The sequence below is a fragment of the Camelina sativa genome, chromosome 5 (assembly GCF_030686135.1).
Source record: "Camelina sativa cultivar CO46 ecotype springtype chromosome 5, ASM3068613v1".
Taxonomy (NCBI): domain Eukaryota; kingdom Viridiplantae; phylum Streptophyta; class Magnoliopsida; order Brassicales; family Brassicaceae; genus Camelina; species Camelina sativa.
In genome coordinates, this window is record NC_141884.1 from 11,060,726 (window position 1) to 11,062,306 (window position 1,581).

Consider the following 1,581-nt stretch of genomic DNA (forward strand, 5'->3'; position numbering starts at 1 on the left):
GAGCATCCTTAGCTCGTGATCGAGATCTCCTCAAAACCTTATCGAGGTTTGTGGTTACTTGGTTCGGGGGTGAGTTCGTGCGCAAGGAGTTGTTCGCGGGAAGCAGTTCGTGATCGAGGAAAGCAGTTCGTGGTTCGTGGAAGCTGTTCGAGGTTCGAGGTTCGTGAGATATCTAAGGTCTTTAGCTCCCAGATCATATCCGGTCAGAATCCTTGTGGTGTTAAGGTAAACAATATCGAACCCTCTCAAAACCCTATGACCGAATTGAACCTTAAAACTATCGGACCCTAAAACATCCAAGTACACAATCTAACAAAGTTTAAATTCCTTAAATCCTAAGACTTAAAATCGGATTGTTAGGTTGTTAGATTGATTGATAATTGCACCAAACTTTGTCAAGCTTAAAATCGGATTGATTGTTTAATGTTGCTTGAATTGTTTTGTTGCATAAGAACCTAGAATTAAATTGTTAGAAGCATAGAGACATTAATCTAACTGTTCTAGGAGATTTAAAACTTGGATTGTTCATGCTTCATATTAGAAATCAAAAATTGCTTAAGGATGATTAAAATCGGCTGCATGAATTAGTTGTGATCTAGGATTGAATCCGATCAAAAGAAAAAGTTTTGTTAAAATTCCATAAACATGAAAACATGAATTCGGAATTAAAAATATTGATTAGGATAAACATCTAAAATTATAGCAATTATCCAAAAGTTTTAAAAGATTAAATCCTAGACTAAATAGGAAACTTAAGAAAAAGGAAATCCTATCTAAAATTGTTGCATGCATTAGACTATTTGCTTTTGTTGCATGCATGAATTTAAACCAAAAACCAAATATGGCAAGGCATGGTTCGATCTTAAATATCGCATGGCCTAAGGCATGGTTCGATCTCAAATATCGCATGTCCTATTGATTGAAGTGCATGGTTCGATCTCAAATATCGCATGCTAATATTCAGATGTCTGTTTCTGTTATATGCAGATGGCAAGCCTTAAGAGCTTAGACTATCCAGTCTTGAATGCTTCTGGTGACAACTACTTGCTATGGGCAATGAACACCAAGATCAACTTAAAGTCAAAAGACTTGTTCGAGTGTGTCGGAGAGGGTAACAAGACCTCGGACAAGCAAAAGAATAAGTGTATCCAGCACATGCATCACCACATTGCTGAGAGTCTCAAGAACTAGTACCTATTCATTAAGGATCCTCTCGACCTTTGGACAACGCTTAAACGCAGATACGGGCACCAAAAGACGGTGCTCCTTCCAAAGGCCGAGTATGATTGGAAACACCTAAGGATCCAAGATTTCAAAACCCTAGACGAATATAATTCTGAGCTTTTTAGGATTGTCTCAGTCCTTAGGCTGTGTGGTACTGTGGTAACAGAAAAGGAGCTAATCGATAAGACTTTGTCTACCTTTAGTCCTAACAACATGGTTCTTCAGCAACAATACCGGCAAACAAAGTATGCCGAGTATGGGGCACTCAATGAGGTGTTACTGCTAGCTGAGCAGAACAATGAACTGTTGCTGATGAATAGTGCCATGAGACCTCCTGGTACAGCCCCATTACCATAA

At 38.7% G+C, this 1,581-nt stretch overlaps 1 protein-coding gene across 1 annotated transcript; it reads left to right on the plus strand.

Annotated features, from left to right (window-relative positions):
• Positions 1-987: 987 nt before the first annotated feature.
• Positions 988-1,581, plus strand: LOC147943554 (uncharacterized). Its single transcript, XM_087512273.1, has 2 exons — positions 988-1,097; positions 1,242-1,581. The coding sequence occupies exons 1-2, from the start codon at positions 988-990 to the stop codon at positions 1,579-1,581; spliced, it is 450 nt and encodes a 149-aa protein (XP_087368399.1).

Coding starts and splice junctions, on each gene's coding strand:
- LOC147943554 (XM_087512273.1), top strand. CDS start 988: ATGGCAAGCCTTAAGAGCTTAGACTATCCAGTCTTGAATGCTTCTGGT. Junction 1,098..1,241: donor AAGTCAAAAGACTTGTTCGA/GTGTGTCGGAGA, acceptor GCTTAAACGCAG/ATACGGGCACCAAAAGACGG.